The sequence below is a fragment of the Podarcis pityusensis genome (assembly GCF_964106645.2).
Source record: "Podarcis pityusensis genome assembly, chromosome: 3".
Taxonomy (NCBI): Eukaryota; Metazoa; Chordata; class Lepidosauria; order Squamata; family Lacertidae; genus Podarcis; species Podarcis pityusensis.
In genome coordinates this window covers 51853682-51870564 of record NC_138026.1, presented here as the reverse complement: position 1 = coordinate 51870564, position 16883 = coordinate 51853682, and the positions used below count along the sequence as shown (strand labels likewise).

The 16883-nt window shown below is 42.3% G+C and overlaps 1 protein-coding gene across 1 annotated transcript in view; it reads left to right on the top strand.

Annotated features, from left to right (window-relative positions):
• The first annotated feature begins 5488 nt into the window (after positions 1-5488).
• Positions 5489-16883, top strand: part of LAMA4 (laminin subunit alpha 4) — a 76255-nt gene continuing 64860 nt past the window's right edge. Inside the window, exon 1 of the mRNA XM_081000374.1 lies at positions 5489-6124. Coding sequence (XP_080856500.1) covers positions 5924-6124 — 201 coding nt within the window. The 5' untranslated portion in view covers positions 5489-5923. The remainder of the gene's footprint in view (positions 6125-16883) is intronic.

Here is a 16883-nt window from a genome sequence, read left to right as displayed (position 1 = left end):
ATTCTCTGTGTGACTTGACTCTGCAGTCTCCTTTTCCTCACAATGCTTCCCAGAGGTATTAATTACTGTTACTGTGGATCATGTGAACTGGAAACCGACAAAAATCATCCACCCACCCAATCTGGCAATAGAAGTCTGAAAGATGCCTGATTGTTGCTTCGCTGCCAGTTCTCAGCAACCTCTTTCCTAGCACTCAGAAACAGCCCTTGTCTTGTCGAACTTCCTCTCTGTTCCTCATATAGGGCCAGCCTACTGATAGACATCTTACATTGAACATTTTTACTATTGTGTCCCCTTTCGTTCTTCTCACTTTGTAACATGACCTTCCATGTTTTAAGATCTTATAAGGCTGCAAATATATAGTTGGCTGGGCAAGGAACTATCAAATGCAATCTTTGCTCCACTTTCCCTAAGTTTTTTTTCTTGTTCCAATATTTTTCTAAGCACTTTTCTTTTTCTAAAGATAGTGCTCTAATAGCTTTTATGTTTTGCCCTCTTGAAATAGATCTTGCTTCTTAAAAGCAGTATTAAATGAAGCTCTTAGTGTGCATGTGCTTGATGGCTGCAATAGAGACTTGCCTTTCAACCCTTCCTATCTTTTTCCCCAGACACATGCTGTGATCAAGGAAACCAATAAGAAAATGGGTATCTCATGCCACAGTTTGCAGGATCCACATGTAGAATGGCTCTGCAAATTGCTGGCAAACTGAAAGAGAATTCGAGGAGCAGCATATGGCCAGTTTCTTACTTATTATTATTATTATTATTATTATTATTATTATTATTGCATTTATATCCAACCTTTCCTCCAAGAGCTCAAGATGGCATACATGGTTCTCCCGCTCTCTCTTTCATCCACACAACACCCCTGTGAGGTATGTTAGGCTGAGAGACAGTGAGTGGCCCAAGGTCAACCCACAAGATTTGACTCCTGGTGTCCCAGGTCCTGGAAGGGAAGAAGAGATGGGATGAAATTGTGAGAGAGGTTTGGAGGAGACATGGAGAATGGAAAAATGCATATGTGATATGCTCTGTCCTGCATAGATATGCTAAGGCTTGGACCTGGGACCTTCTGCATGCAAATCAGGTGTTCTGTCACTGGCTATAGAAGTGCAACCAAACAAGGCTACAAGACCCTCCCAAATAGGAGGCTCCCAGGGAAGGTGTTCTCCGTTTCCACACAAGGCAAGAAGGGCTTCAGAATGTGTCACAAAACACAAGGGAGCTTATAATAGCTTTCAAAACATCAAAAGACATACCAACAATATGAAGACAACAATGTGTATGCATTGATTGAAAAATGAGTCTGTAGAAGGCAGTGAATGCACTTTATGGCATGTGTCGAGAACATGTTGCAGAAGGCACTCGCAATAAAACTCCAGTCTAGAGGGAAACACACACACACCTTATGTCCAAGACATTCTACAGCCTGAAGCAGAGCTCATTGCCTTTCACATTCCACCTGTGGAAGCTAACTGGACTAGTGACTGAATTTTTGTTCAGCTATGGCAAAGAGGTAACGTATTATACTCAAGGGCAGCAGGTTAGTGTAAGGGGCACAGGGCAGGCTATGTAGTCACAGCTCTAACCTCCAACTTGCTCACCAACAACCAGCATCTGCCACCTGAGGCAAGTACATCATTCTGAGGTAGAGTGGGCCAGGCCAGGACATTTTGCCTCCTGTACCATGGGTGCAGTGCACCCTCTCCACCACACGGGGCACACCCGTGGTGATGGTGGAGTGTGCCCATAGCACAAAGGCAGTGGCAAGGGCAGAGCAGCACACCTGCTCAGATATGCCACCTGAGGTGACCACCTCACCTCGCATCATGGGTGGCAGGTGGCCCTGAACTCATCAAAACCAGTTTCTTTTGAAACTGGATATCCACACAAACATTCAGAAACTGAAAATCAGAATGAAAACTCTCTTCCTTCTAATTCAGATCACAGTCCAGACTGTGTTAAGAGTGGCCACCTGACTAGTGTTTTGCCAGCCTGCCAGTTTTTCCATTGTCTGGGGTAGTTCTCAGCACAGGGTGGTGAAACGGCCAGAAAACCTGGTCAGTGTAAGCATTTCCCTTTCCCTTTCCCTCTTTGCCTTACAGATTAGTGGTGTGACAGCAGCGGAGAAAAAGACCACCCAGAGTCCAGGCCTTCCCTCTCCCTTTTCAGGGAAATATGAAGCTGCCTTATACAGAGTCAGGCCATTGGTCTATCTAGCTCACGATTGTCAGCACTGGCTGATAGCAGCTCTTCAAGGTTTCAGGTAGCCCTTTCTGGAGATCCTTACAACCCCCCTCCAACCAGCCTTTAGCCTTGGAAGGGTTAGAATTGCTCTATAAACCAACATTAAAAAAATTCAAAGCATTAATGTCAAAATTCAAGGTAGCAGCTAACCATATGTTTATTTTATTTTTGTTGAAATTAAATATTAAGTTTTTAAAAAAATAATATTTATTACTTTTCCAACAATTTAAACACTACAAAAACAATACAATACAATACAAAAACACTACATAACATTGACACATTAAACACATTAAACTAACAAAACAAAACAAAAACAGTTTAAAATAAATCAAACAATTTCAATATCTTATCTTTCATTCACTTATTTCCACGACCTCCTCACACCTCCCTTTTTGTATTCCACTTCTGTTAATTGTTTCAGCAATTCCTTTCCGTCTTCCTCTGTTTTCTATCCTATAATTATCTTAGCACATTCTAACATTATTTTTTCCTTTAATACTCTATTAATCTATTTATACTTAATTCCTTATAACATTTCTACTAAAGCCATATAACTTCATTCCAACATTTTTCTAACATTCATTAATTTTACAGTATTTCTGTAAATAGTCTTTAAACTTTTTCCAATCTTCTTCCACCAACTCTTCTCCCTGGTCTCGGATTCTGCCAGTCATTTCCGCCAATTCCATATAGTCCATCAACTTCATCTGCCATTCTTCCCGGGTGGGTAAATCTTGTGTCTTCCAATACTTCGCGATGAGTATTCTTGCTGCTGTTGTTGCATACATAAAAAAGCCTTCTTTGGCACCAATTGGCCGACCATGCCCAGGAGAAAGGCCTCTGGTTTCTTCAGGAAGGTATATTTAAATACCTTTGTCATTTCATTATAAATCATCTCCCAGTATGTCTTAATCCTTGGGCATGTCCACCAAAGGTGAAAGAATGTACCTTCAGTCTCATTACATTTCCAACATTTATTGTCGGGCAAATGGTAAATTTTTGCAAGCTTGACTGGTATCATGTACCACCTATAAATCATTTTCATTAAATTTTCTCTTAGGGCATTACATGCCGTGAATTTCATACCTGTGGTCCATAACTGTTCCCAGTCAGCCATCATTATATTATGTCCAACATCTTGTGCCCATTTAATCATAGCTGATTTCACCGTTTCATCCTGAGTGTTCCATTTCAACAGCAAGTTATACATTCTTGACAAATTCTTGATTTTTGGATCTAACAGTTCTGTTTCCAATTTTGATTTTTCCACCTGGAAACCAACTTTTTTGTCCAAATTGTATGCCTCCATTATTTGGTAATAATGGAGCCAATCTCGCACTTTATTTTTCAATTTTTCAAAGCTCTGTAATTTTAGTCTGTCTCCATCTTGTTCCAGAATTTCCCAATATTTCGGCCTAAATTAAATATTAAGTTTTTAAAGAGCATGTAAATCAGTGTCATGAACTGGCAGGACAAGGGGGAAGAGGAAGAAGAGGATTCCAGCGAGGGGTATAGTTGGGACTGGGACACACCGGGGTTGGGGAAGGAGAGGTTGGTGACAGGGGTGGCGGAAGATGGTGAGGGGATGGTGGTTAATGCACAGGAACCAGAGCAGCAGGACCCATCACCAGAGCCAGATGGGCCCCTTTCCCCATGAACACAGTGGGCTCTGGGGCATAGGGAGCAGTGAGAGGGGCACTCTAGGAGGCTGATGGGCCCAGAGTCCAAACCCTAGCTGGGGATGTGGGGTTTGGCCATCTCTGGGAGGAGCTTCTGATCCCTCAGCTGGAGGAGGCTTGGAACATGTGAGAGTCACATGACTCATCAAGCGCAGATGCTGCAATCAGCATGCAGAGTATAAAAGGGCAGTAGAGCTAAGGAGCTATGTCTGCTCAGCTGCTCATGTTGATGGACCTCAGCTTGGATATTCCAGGGTCTGTGTAGGACTGTGCTTCAGTTTGGACATGTGGATTAACCCCAGACTGGGGACTTGACATATTGACTTGTCGCCAAGTTAAAAGGTGGATTAAATCATTTTCACCTGGAGATGGCATTTCACAGCTGGCATAGAGAAGGTCCAATCCACATTCCCCATTTGCCTAGTTTCAGTAGATGGGAATACCCAACAAGGACCTTGGGCAGTTTCATATGGGAGTAGGTGATTCTTGAGTTACCCTTATTCCAAGCCGTTTTCTAGGTCAACATCAGCACTTGTCACTGAACCTAGAAACAGGGTGCCACTTAACCTGTTACAGAACTGACAAGACATATAGCTACTGCATTTTGAATCGCCTGAAATTTGGTAAATTTTCAAGGGCAGCCCCATGTGCAGCACACTGCAGTAGTCAAGCATGGCTGAGGCATGGGTGACAATGGTCACTTACAGGGTTGTTGGCAGGATGTCTGGGCAAAATCCTATCTCTCCCCGAAACATCTTTGCATGATAGCATTACACCTATAGGCAATATTTTTACAGTGCTGCTTGGTCAGAGAGTGGGAGAGGACACCTGATCTACAGCACTTAACTGATTAGGGGAGGGGAGAAAGGCTTTGGTGAAAATCAGAAGGGAGAAAAAGATCCAGGTAGGAACTGGAATGCTTAAAGGAAAAGGTGACAACCCTGCTTAAGAGCCTTGGAAACATTAGTCCACATGCTGATGTCAAGAGACTTTACAGGGTCCATTCCAACCAGTATAGTTGGCAGGCGTCTATACACTAAGAGCCTTGTTTCAGGGACCTCACAAAGCATCTCTTGAAGAGGAAAACAAGTTGGTCTTTGTAAATAAAAGTTCATGCATTTGCGTAATGAAGTCCCTTTCCAAAACAGTGCTGAATGATACTCTTTTTCTTTTTCTTTTTGCGAGCAGACATGATGATGAGGAGTGGGGCTGAGGAGAATTAGGACGGCTAATTAACTGTGTTCAGCTGCACATTTCCCCGCAAAGTATGGGCTTGCGATTCTCGTGAACCTGATCCTTTGGTCAAGAGAAAAGGCGCTTCAACTCCTCCCAACATTTAGAATGCCTAGAATCTCTTCTGCCTGTTGAGACTGCAAACATATTATTTTTTAATTCCCGTTTTCTGTGACTGAAAGTGCTTTAAAAAATTACGAGAGACCATCTGAATCGGGAAGCTTCTTATTAATTAAATCCTGATTGTGGGGCTTGGCAGTAGGAAGTGATAAAGCAGTCTGACCCGTTGTGTGTGTGTGTGTGTGTGTGTGTGTGTGTGTGTATGGCAAAGTTTGAGTGGGTGGCGAGGAAGGTGGAAAAGGAGTGATGATAATAACAACTTGAAGGAAGCCAGAGCTTTGAATGCAGCCTCAGTCTGTATCCTGACAGAGTGAAGATAAGGTGGCAGCACAGCTCATGGTGCTTTCCTGGAATACAATCCGCATTTTGACACTCTCTGTTTAAGCACTGCCCATCTGTATGTTATTCAGCCGGAGCCTCTAGGGAGACAGAGGAGCTACAGGCACGGAAAGGCAGCGAGCGAAAGCAAAGGCACTCCTTTTAATAAGGATCTGCTGAAGAGCTGCCTTAGAAGTGCCACCTCTGGAAGCTGGAAGTTAAAACAACTGAGGCGCCACTGAAGCAAAGGGGGTGCGATTAAAGCAGGAGCAGAAATCAGTGCTCGGAAGCTGCAGAATCACTGCTGGATGTGAGGGGAGGAGATGGCTTTGATCTTGGCCTGGCCCCTGGTTTCTCCTCTATTCTTCTGCCTGGGATATCTCTCCCTCAGCTCTGCCTCAACGGAGGGCAACATTTTTCACGCTGACATTGAAGGCAGCTCAGCGGTCGGCAGCCAAGAAGACACCCTTATCAGAGGGCAGCAACAATCTGTATCTTTTCGAAGTTGGCCGCATTTTGCTGAGGTAGAGTAACTCTTCTGTCTGTTGACCTTTCTCCTTCTTTGTACTGTTTCCAGCACTCCCCCTCCCCTAACCCCTTTGTGTTTTTATAGTGTCTCCATTTGGCTCAAGCGAATGTAATCCACTGGGTGTTTTGAAGTGAGAGTGTGGAGTTTTCAGGATTTTAAGGCATTTCAGGGGAAACTCTAAAATATGCCCTCCCCACCCCCGTCCAAAATGTACATGTCACGCTGCCTTCTTTGAAGTCATGTTCACTTGCTTGGATTTCATACAAGAGCAGTAGAATGAGTCTGTCCCCTCAAAGCAGAGTTTCAGGTGGATAGATTTATCAGTGCACATTTTAAAAACCTGCTACTTTTTTTGAGATTTTAATGCCTTTGGGTATCCAGAAAGGAGGAGCTTTTATAGGGGTGGGCAGCATGCGACAGGAGGCGGGCACTCTCAAACACAGTGTGTACAAAGTCTGGGGTGTATTTCAGTGCTTTTGACTGTGCTGATGGGCATGTGTTAATCCCATTCATTTCAGTGTGAAATCATTGATCTATGTCTGTCAGGGCCCACCTATCCTGAAAGTCCCTCTCATGTCTAATCTTGTAGTGTAGGAAAGGTGTGTATTTTTCTGGATTCTCAGCTCACTTCTCTTCAAATCAGTACTGTTTAAGAAGTCCTTGCATGATAGGAAGATGGTTGCCAACCTATCAGAAATGCTGTGGCAGTGGATTTTGTTGTTTTGCCAGGGGTTGGACTAAATAACCTTTTGAACCCCTTTCAATTCTATGTTTATGTGATCACCACATCCAGCGATCTCTTGGGGACATAGGAGCTCTGGTTATGCACACTTTTACTTCTATGAGTAAAAGTGTACACTGTATATGCACAAAGTGATACATGTTCACTGTTGCATGTACTCGGTGTGAATTAGGAGCCCTGAATGTATGGGAGTCCTGTACGCACAGACCAATATTTGTATTGGGGTCTATGATTTTAAATAAACATGTTACTTGTAGGAGCATCCCCATGAGATGAAAGCCTAATGAGGAAAATGGCCACAAATCCTGTTGGTTTCAGCGGGATGTGTATGCCTCTATTAGGGTGCCATACAGGATCCTATAGTTCCTGCAAGAAATCTATATGAAAAAAATATGTGCAGCTAGAACTGTTTGTTGACTTGTAAGTAGCTACCCCAGAATTCCATGGAGCTTCCTTCTAAGTTAGCTATGGAAAACAAGCAGCTGAGGAAACACCTGCAGAAATAAAATGAAAAGAGAAGCCTAAAACGCTTTTGACTTTGCCAAAAATAATGGCAATACTTTAGTGATATTTAAAAACGAAAAACAGAAAATGTTGAAGGTGCTCTTACTCTCATGTTTGTGTACACACATACACACTTAAAGGACTATCTAATGTGTCTATGTGAACCTTCCAGAGCATCAATGTGGTTAGCGAAGTGCTGTGCATGGGCACCAGGAAGAGATATTAGGCTGGCAAACATGGGAAACAGGGCCTTGTCAGTGATGGCACTTACAGAACTCCTTCCCTCAGGAAATGGGATCAGCTCTGTCCCCATTGTCATTTGTGTTTCATTTTCAGATTGCTTTTAATTGGCAGTGCAGATTAGGTTGCTATTTGTTTCTTAGTAGCCCTATCTTTAATCTTTGTGCAGGAATGGAATGGAATGGAATGGAATGGAATTGTTATGATTGCTATGATTTTACTGTTTTTTTATTTGTTTTAATATTGTATATGTTTTAAACTAGTTTTTATCTGGTTTTTGTATGGGAAAGTACGTATTATACAAAGTAGATAGCAAATCCATGCACCAACACAACAGAGATTGTTGGCATAATGAATTCCCGCCGCCCCGCCCCCCCCCCCCCCCGCAGGCATCCCCCACAAAAAAATATACTCTGGAAGGTATAGGGACCTTCCAGAGCAGAATTTTGGTAGAGGTGTGCAGTGGTGGAGAGAGGGAGAAGAGGTCTAATCAGCTGCTGTTGGAAGCCACCTATATCAGCTCCCCAAAGGGGTGCTATCTAGATTCTTTTGGACTCCAACTCCCATCAGCACCCAATCAGCATGGTCAATGGTCAAGGGTGATGGCAGGTATAGCCCATCTAGAAACACCATATAATGCTCTATATAATAAATGCCTCATTTGTTTTCTTGAAATCTTAGATAGTTGGAACTCATTGGTTTGGTAGCAGCTGAACAGAACTATGTTGAAAAAACAAGAATTACAAACAAGAGAGCAGCATAACATGAGGTTATGGAATGGGAGTAAGTACCTCCTGTGGAGGTGACTCAATGTAGCAGGCAAATTAAGCCACATAAGGTCATGGGAAAGGAAGGAGTGTGTATCTTGGCGCCAGATCTTGAAAATGAGCAGAGATTAACACAGCAATGTGAATATCACAGTTATGACATGTTCCAGTTACTAGCACTACTACACATAACACTACTGATAAATGAACAGCAGTCTTGGTTGAAGCTCAACATTTTTGGTATTTAATTCATATACAGCATTTTTTGCTTTTCCTCCAAGGAGCTTCAGCATGCATGGTTCTTCTGAGGTAGGTTAGGCTGTGAGATGGTGACTGGGCCATGGTCACCCAATGAGCATCATGCCTGAGTGGGAATTTGAACCCGACTCTCGCTGCTCCTAATCCAGCACTCTGACCACTATGCCACACTGGCACATATAGCTGAATCAAGATTCAACTAAGGGTGAATTTATTAAAAACAAAACTGTCATTCTATTATTCCATCAGGATTTCCTTCCAGTGTGTTCTGATATGTTGATCTCAATAAATATGCCTCATTTTTGGGTGGGTGGTAAGATATGGTCAACTAGAAAGCAGCCCTGTTCTGGTGCTGGTGTTCCCTCAGAGTTCCAGCTCATGGCAACAGCCTGTGTGCAGGCTTCCCTCTCTTCAGACCTTCTGCCAGTACTTGGACAACCTCGGGTGCAGTGCCAAGGGCAAAGTTAGCACCTATGACACTGCTATGGCTCTCCATGCAATTTGAATCATGTGGGCACTGACTTCAGGATCAGGCTAGAGTTGATAAGGCTAGCCTTAGTCATTTGTAACTTGGAGAGAAGGGCTTAAGCATGTAAGGAGAGAGCAATTTCCATCCCACCTTGTGTTTGTTGCAATCAGCACTGTTTCTTTTCCTCTGCAGTCTGGCTTCCACTAAAACATATGTAATTCATCTCACGGGCCGCTATATCAAAAACTAGCATAATTAATTATGTAAGTAATTTAAGTGCATTTCAAAGGAAGGACAACATTTTTTAAAAACTGCAAAAATGATGTACAGTGGTACCTCGGGTTACAGACGCTTCAGGTTACAGACGCTTTAGGTTACAGACTCCGCTAACCCAGAAATAGTACCTCGGGTTCAGAACTTTGCTTCAGGATGAGAACAGAAATCACGTGGCGGCAGCGGGAGGCCCCATTAGCTAAAGTGGTACCTCAGGTTAAGAACAGTTTCAGGTTAAGAACGGACCTCCAGAACAAATTAAGTTTTTAACGCAAGGTGCCACTGTAATTATTTACATAATATTAGTGTACTAAAAACCCGAAACCTGCTCATATTCACTTTTACGATCTCTGTTCCTGACCAGACAAGCATGCAAACTGTGGCAATTTCTGTTCACATTTCAGTTTCTGATGGAATTGTCTGAGATTCCCTAGGAGCGAGCATGAATACAGTCCATAATGTGGTGGGGAAATTGCCTGTTTAGAAGCTTGTTGAAATTAATAGTTAAGAAATAGGATCACCACCTGCTGCTTGGTGAATAAAGTATTTGATTTAAGATCAAAATGTACTTTGTAACCTGGGTGGGACATAAATGCTAGCTTGGAACAGAAAGTGGTCACAACCTAACCAAAATTCAAGGGGGGAACTAAACATGTGCTTTAACCTTTCCCATAATCAGTGGATTAAGGAAGGAGTGGAAAGAGCATGAGATCACCCATCTCAGCCCACACAAAACAAATGATAGCTGAGTGCAATCTGGGATTTCTAGCTCCACATTTTTTTATATTGGGCTAGGTTTTACAAAACACATTTATTTTTTCCTTTAAGGGACATGGTTAGAACCATACAGACACATCTTCTGTACATTCTTTAACTAGATTGGAATTTACAGTGAGGAAACAGAGTAATTTTTTCAGCGCAGCTTAGGAAAGATCTCCTCATGCTGACCAGTTGTGTACCACATGTAGGTGGCCCCATGGAATTTAGGCAAACTGCTACCAAGCAGCAGACAAGATACCTGCCAGCCATGATAGCTCAGTGGCAATTAACCATGTAGTAGGAAGGACCAAGCTGAGTAGTGCAGCTATTGTCCCACCTCGTGCATTGCACCATCTTGAATAGAGCACTGCATGCTTTTGCAGCTTTGGATGGGTCACAAATTGTCTGGTGAGGCCTGTTATTGGCTGAATTCCTGAACAATGAAAGAGAGGGGACTTCCCCACCCCTGTTAAATGACTGATCCTTCTTACAGATAGACCATAGAAAACCTCCCTTCCTTTGTATCAACAGTTGCCATGCCATCAATTGATAGATTGGGGATCTCTGTTCATATGGTGAGACACCAAGCCACTGCAACATCGATCTAGGCCATGGGCAGCCTTTGCTCATCCAGCCAACCACTGGACTCCTATGGACAGGAAGGGGTATGAGGACTTCCTGGTCACAGCTGAGCTTTCCTGGGCAACACAGATTTACTTAGCTTTGGTATGTTATTGTATCCTATGATTGTTATCTAGTCATAACTTCTGGCTTGCTTCTTGCTCCTGCTCTGGACTCTTCCTGATGGATGCTTCCTGTGTTGGCAGCATCTCTGCAGGGTTTCAGACACGACATCCCCAACCCTACCTGAGATGCTGGAGATTGAACCCTGGACCTTCTGCATGCAAATAAGATGTTCTACCACTGAGCTATCGACTTTTTGTCCATATTTGTCAGGCATGATGCCTTGAGGAAGCATCCATGCAAGTTTCATGAAACATTGAGGGAAAATACCCAAATTACTAGAATAGAAGAGGTAAAAAATGAGTGTAAATAAAATAGAACAATAAAAGTAGAACAAAACAAAGACATCTATACTGAAAGAAGTGCAGCTTTTAAAACAAAACTATTTTTCCTTTGCACATCCCTTCACAAAAATGACTAGCTGTACTCAGCCAAGCCATTCAGGCTGAGGATTGCCCTGTATGTGAAAGTATATGAAACAAATCATTTTATGAGCTTTATTTATATATATATATATTTCACTCAGAAATCCTTCTTGATTTATTTCTTAGTCCAAATATTGACTTGGGTTGGCCTCTCTCTCCTAAACAGACATAGTCTGTTAGTCATGCTCAGCAGTGCCAGTTTTTATAAAGGGTGGTTTCATGAGAACCACATAAGCAATTCATAGAATGTTCCAAGGTGGACTACAGTTTCTGAAAAACCACTAGGAAAATATAGCACTATATAGTGAAAAAAAGCATATTGAATACATACATAGGCAATTATGGCATGTCAGATGAATGCCACACAGAAATTTTCCTACAAATGATTTGGTCATAGACTGTCCATGCTGAAAACATATTTCATTTGAAATATCTAGTGTGGAATTCTAAACAAAATATACACCTTTATTAGCTAGAAAGGGTTGTTCTTTGATTCTGATGAAAATATAATATGAGCCTGTTAGAGACAAGTAAAGCTGCAGAGAAGAGAAAGATTAAGAAGAACCACCATTAGTGTACATCTGTTTCTCTTTTCCCAATGTGATAGTTATTAGTTAAAGGTAAATAATGGGGGGAAATGCAAGAGAGGCAGAGAGTGGTGGATGAGGCCTTCAATGACTTTTAAGCTGTGTCCCACTCCCACAAAGATAGCTCCCCAGCTGTCTGGGAGCATGAAGGTCTCAGGAAAAGAGAGTGTCGCCTTGAGGAAGAATGAAGCATTCCCTTAGAAGGGGCCCATTCCTTGAGGGACTCCTCTTAGGCTGAGGAAACTTCTCTGGAGGCTTGGAGATTGGGTGATTCAACCATTAGGAACATAAATAGTTGGGTGTGCGGTGGGCATACGGATGGCAGGGTGAATTGCCTGACTGGTGCAAAGGTTGTGGGTGTTGCCCTTTGCTTATATAACATGGAAGAGTTATCTGAGGAGGAGTCAGTGGTTTGTTTGTCACCAGTGACATGGGGAAATGTTGAGATGCTGGAAGCCAAATTTAGTTTGCTAGGTAGGAGATGGAGAGCTGAGACCTCCAATGTAGCTTTCCCTAAAATGCTATCGGTTCCACATGGAAGGTTGGCTAGACGGACTCAGGTTTGTAGTCTCAATATGGATGAGGTACTGGGAAGAGGGATTTGCATTTGTTAGGCACTGAGAAACATTCTGGGGCAAGCTGGGCCTGTATAAAAGGAGCAGGCACCACTTGAACCAGGATGGAACCAGACTGTTGGCACATAAAATCATAAAGGTGTCAGAGCATATTTTAAACCGTTTGAAGGGGAAAGGGAGCCGACAAGAGCTGAGAAGGCTCCAGTTCAGAATGAATCTCCCCACCTGAGATGAAGATGATAAAGTAGATAAAATTTTAAATGGAGGTGGCAGGCGACTAGGTGTTGTGAGTGTAGGGGCACAGGACAGCAATTCAGAGGCGCCAAAGCACTTCAGAACAAAATGCAAGTACCAAAGACACTTGAAGAAAGAGACTGCATGCAAGCATTTATATTCTAATGCTAGAAGCTTCCGAGCCCAGATGGGTGAACTGGAACGGAAGCTTGGTCTTGGAGGATGGTATTGATATTTTGAGTCTAACAGTAACCTGGTGGAATGGAGAGAACCAGTAGGACATGGTTGTCTCTGGAAATAAGCTCTATAAGAAGGTCAGAGAAGGACCTCACAAAGGTGGTGTTGCTCTGTCTGTCACAGAGAGCATTAAGTAGTAAACAGCTCGATAAAGATGTCAACCCAGTGAATAGCCTTTTAGGGATAGTTAGAAAATGAATTGAAGATACAACGGCCAACATCAAAATGCTATTATACAACTCAGTGGTGCTGAGCTAGATGGGTCATTGGCCTGATCCAATTGGCTCTTATGTTCTTAGCTGGCTCAGATTCAGCTTACCCAGTGTGCTAGAAGAAGCCAGTGCAAGGGCCCAATGGGGTTTTCCCCAGCCCCCCCCCCCAAGAATGCCAAGAACGGTGCTTGGGGGAAGAGAGAGGCGGTTGTTCCATGTAGCAAGCAGGGATGCTTGCGCAGATCAGAAGAGCACAGCACTGAATTCCTCCACCTGAGACCAAAGTAGTCAGGGATGGAGAGCAAGGTGGGAGGCAGGTAGCTTAAAAGTCCACAGATTGTTACAGGTCTTTAATTATATTAAGTATGCCATTTATTGAAGGTGCCTACCTGCCTTTTTACATTTCTTTCTTTTATTTCACATCAAAGCTGCTCAACATCTAAGAAACTTGCATGTTTAATTAAATGCAAACCACCCAACTGTCATTTTCTATCTAGTGTGCCCTGTGAACTGATATGAGGAAAAATAACCTGTAGTGTACAACATCTGAAGCCATGAGATAAAACGACATATATTTACACCTTATATTAATTTTTTAGCAAGGAAAAGCCCCACCCCAATGCATATAAATAACAACAGAATGACAGATTATCAACAGTGTCAAAACTTGTAGGTCACATTGCTATGGATGCCATTTTTTATGATAGCAAGCTTTGGAATTAAACAAATTGTGAGGCCAGAAATAATTTATACCCTAGAAATCTTGCAAACAGCAAGCATGTTTTTCCCCCCTTTGTAGGAAAGAATCCCTTTTAAGTTAAGGCTTTGTCTATCTCACTGTATATGGAAAATATGAGTGTGCACTTTTATAGAGAATGCCTAACTGCCAAGTGTTTATACTGGAATCAACCCCATCTCTAAATCACTCTCTGTTGCTGAATGGTATTTTGTTTTGCATTTGAACTAGGAGAGGAGCAGCCATGTGGAAGCTTCGGCAACAGAAGAAAACTAGATTTTACCATAGCAATAGATGATCTGATTTAAAAGCTACCCCCACCCTATATACACACAGAGAGACTTGTGCTTTTTCCTCAACTGCTGTTCAGCTGCATTCAAGTGCTGTGACACACTTCATGATCAGGAAACAGACTTTGCTCGTAGTACAAATGATAAGCTCGTGCTTAATTGATTTGAACAAAGGCAACCTTTTGCCCATTCCCAAGCAAGAAAATTTCCACTGCAGCTTTTATAGAATCTTTGTTGTCAGGACCAGGCCTGGCACCCATAGTCAGCCAAGCTGGGCATAGGTTGAAGGCCCCAGGGGATCAGAAGGGCTCCTCACCAACCTAACCAAGGAATGTTGACTCTCACCATCCTTCTCACTGAGCCACAGCATGGGTCTTTTGATGTTGGCGTGTGGTAGTGCTGCTTTTGAATGGGAGCAAAATTTTGTTTTCCTCTGTGGTTGCTTAATATAACTAAAATGTTGGACGCTGCATTTTGGATAAATTAAGATGGTGGGTAGCCACCACTGATGGGAACCAACTTTGGCTCACATTCAAAAGCTTTACTGCCCACCTGCCCACTGTGCTAAAATGCCATCTGGGGTGGGACAGCAGGGAGGGCAGTTTGAGTGGTGTTGTTATTACTGCTTTGGCAGCAGCAAAGAAAGTATTATAGCTACATGCATACCCTCCAACATTTCTCCAATGAAAATAGGGACATCCCATTCCATAATGATAATTTTAGTATTTACATTCCACACATCTTACTGGGTTGCCCCAGCCACTCTGGGCAGCTTCCAACATACATAAAAACATAAGAAAACATTAAACTTTTTTAAAAAAAAAAACATTCCCTATAAAGGATTGCCTTCAGACGGCTCGGGGGTCCGATAACTCCATACCCTCCAACATTTCTCCAATAAAAATAGGGACATCCGATAGAAAAGTGGGACATTCTGGTATCAAATTAGAAACCAGGATGGCTTCTCTAAATCAGAGACGTACATGGAAAATAGGGACACTTGGAGGGTCTGTACATGTGTGGATGTTGGAGTGCGGTGGGCCCATTGGCAGCATTGTGCCTAAAGTTGGGCATCAGCTCTGCTCATGTGGATAGACTGAACATGTCAGGGAAGGAGCACGATTGTGGTGACAGACCTTGCTCCTGTCCTTAACATGTTCACCAGTTCTTCTCAACAGAGCCTATGAACATAAAAGCTCTGTGCACTACTGAGAATCCAGGTTTTTCTGGTTCCAAGATTATGCAAATGTGTTCATACAATTTTTGTATGGGTGTATCAATATGTGCAAACAATTTCTATGTGGGTATAGGATATGTACAGAAAACCCAAAGAGCTACCTGTTTAGGTATTAGATGATTCATTATTAATTTTAATAATGGAGATTTGTTTTACTTATGTGGGTGTTTGGTTATTTCCCTTCTTCATTGTAATTGTAATGAAGTTCATATAGAGTAGATAATCGGGGCAGCATTCTCCCAACCCCAAGGGCTACCACTTGCACAATGGGGCTTCCCTCCTCTCTTCTTCCTGAGCGCCTTCACACCCCTTGGGGGATTGTGAGTACCCCCAGAACAGCACATAGGGTGAGGGTTTTGTTCAGTCTCACAAGCTGATAAGCTTGCACACATGGAATGTTCAGTATAGTGTGGTGTTGATTTCCACCCTATGATTATTTGGAATGTCCTGAAGTTGTAAGATATGCCTTTTATATCCCAGTAAAATAGGTCTGATAAAGTAGATTAATGAATGCCATTTCACTGGACTGGCTAAGAGTTTGCCTATCCAGTGATTCAGTATTCATGGTTACTAATGAATATAATAATTAATTATGTTCTATACTAAACTATATGATACTATATGGTGTGTTTTATTCATTGTTTTTGACTACTGTGGTTATATTTGTAACTATGTAATTTGTTTCATGCTGTAAGCCACCTTGAGCATGGTTTTAGCTATGGAAAGGTGACATACAAATAAAATTATGTATGTATGTATGTTTATTGTATCAGTATTCCATAGCACATATTTAAATTAAATTATGTGCATTATCATCTAACAAGTTCGCTCCTCTTAGACCATTAATCCAGATTCTAAAATTACTTGCTTGAACCACTGGGTGTGTTTAATCATTCCACATAGCACATTGCACACTGCAGCTGTGAAACAGTAGTAATTTTCATCACCATCAATATACGTATTGTGGGATTGGGTTTATTCAGTAAGTACTGGCTTATTTACATTTGACTTTTCAGAACTGAATCCAATGCAGTAAACTGGTTAGTGAGGAAAAGGGGGAAGGGTCTCTAGACAAAAGATATTAGGCACTGGCTGTTCATAATAATAATAAAACACTTTCCAAAGGAAAACTTAGGGCGCCTCTGATGATGAGCCAAGTACAAACAATGTCATTGTGTCAGAAGCAATGAGGTTAGAAATGTGAAATGACATCCAAGCTCTTTTCATCAACAAGGAAAACATTCAATTTAGACAGGGCTGAAAGGTAACCTATAAATAACAAATGTGAATTGCCTGAAATAGAATGGTGAGAAAGTGAAGACTGGAGTTTAATGCTTCACCACCCTGAGCTATGGGGCCTTCCTCTGCCTAACAGACCATAACAATAAACAAGCCTCATCACTGCCATGGATGGCTTGGTTACAAGGCTTTGCTTTATGGGTCAATTTGGGGGGCCTGTTCCTCT